Source organism: Austrofundulus limnaeus, unplaced genomic scaffold (genome assembly GCF_001266775.1).
Source record: "Austrofundulus limnaeus strain Quisiro unplaced genomic scaffold, Austrofundulus_limnaeus-1.0 Scaffold2123, whole genome shotgun sequence".
Classification (NCBI taxonomy): Eukaryota; Metazoa; Chordata; class Actinopteri; order Cyprinodontiformes; family Rivulidae; genus Austrofundulus; species Austrofundulus limnaeus.
In genome coordinates, this window is record NW_013954525.1 from 17,449 (window position 1) to 18,933 (window position 1,485).

At 39.4% G+C, this 1,485-nt stretch overlaps 1 protein-coding gene across 1 annotated transcript in view; it reads right to left on the bottom strand.

The window, feature by feature from the left end:
- il16 (interleukin 16) overlaps nt 1–1,485 on the bottom strand; it is a gene marked incomplete at its 5' end in the record, with an annotated part of 20,479 nt that overhangs the window by 13,784 nt on the left and 5,210 nt on the right. Inside the window, 2 exon segments of the mRNA XM_014034446.1 lie at nt 148–368; nt 1,059–1,146. Coding sequence (XP_013889900.1) covers nt 148–368; nt 1,059–1,146 — 309 coding nt within the window.

Below are 1,485 nucleotides of genomic sequence, written 5' to 3' on the forward strand. Positions count from 1 at the left end.
ATCGTTTCCCATAATATTTTTGGATTCTTACTGGCTGAAATAATTTGATTTTTAAAATGTTGTTTGGCTTTGCGTAATTCAGCAACATTGCAACATTACATTGGGGTCCAGTTCTGTGGGTGTGTGGGAACATTGGATTGTGGTTACCTGAGGCGTATCTGCGCTGTGAACTCTGCTCACTGGTTTTTGGTGGGTGGTGTTCTGGTTCTGATCAGTAAACTTGTGGTTCTGGTAGTTGTTGGTGGTGTCGCTCCAGGAACGGGTCATCATCTTTTGTGTTTGTCGAACTGTTAACAGACTGAAACTCCTCTCCAGACAATGATCACATCTCTGTCGACTGTGAGGRCAGTACTCCACTTTATACGTTTCTTTAACAAAAAAAAAGAAATGATAAAATATTGATGACTGACTAATATTTTAACGAAATGTTAGTAAAAACTGTGAGCATACAATCTTTTTCAACTCAATACAAAAGAATGAAGGCTGTAAAACACTTCAAGGTTCAAATCCACATTTTCTACTTTTTACCAAAGTGTTAGGATTAGATGGTTAAAGTTAATTATAAAGGGACTCCATCTTGTTTTAAAAACCTCACAGACACTCCCTGAGAGACTCCAGAGGGTCTCATTCTGATCAGATGTCTGAAACACCTCAGCTGATCTCTTGTTTTAATATTTGATCTAAGGTTTTAGAAGTGTTTTGTGTATTTGTGGTGTTGTTTGGATTTTAATGTGTAATTTTTCACAGATTCTTAATGAACTGATCTGTGATGATTGTTTGGGAGATCTGATGGGTAGAGACAATTGTTCTGATCACCTACAGGTGTGTTTATTGAGTGTTGGCATTTAGAAGATGCTCAGTTCCAGTAGACCTGTTTGGTCTGTGGAAATGTTTTCATGGCTGAAACAATGGTATAAAGTTTTTTGATCACATCCAGAGCTACATGTTTCTGTAGGAATTCAGTCAGGGATCAGCACCTCAGGAGGACTACTGGTGCTCAGATTTTCCCACCACAAGTATCTCATTATCATGTAGCATGTGACTGTGAGGATGTTTACCATCAGTTCTCCACTGACTCTTATTTCTTGTCAGTTTACTGTTTTCCACAGCCTGGATGATGGCTTCRTTTAGCTGCTGTGCTGAAACCTGCAAACAAGATGGAATAAAAAGCATTGATGTTTGGTTTTCATGAGAAAAGTCTAAATGCATCTAAAGATCCCCACAGAATATCTTTTACATTAAAGTTCTAAGTCAGAGTTCAAACTAGATATTTAAAAGTCCATCCATCCATCCATCCATCCATCCATCCATCCATCCATCCATCCATTTATCCATCCATCCATCCATCCATTTACCCATCCATTTATCCATGCATCCATCCATCCATCCATCCATCCATCCATCCATTTATCCATCCATCCATCCATCATCTTCCTCTTATCCGGGTCAGGTCTCGGGGGCAGCAGCCTCAGCAGAGACCCAGAC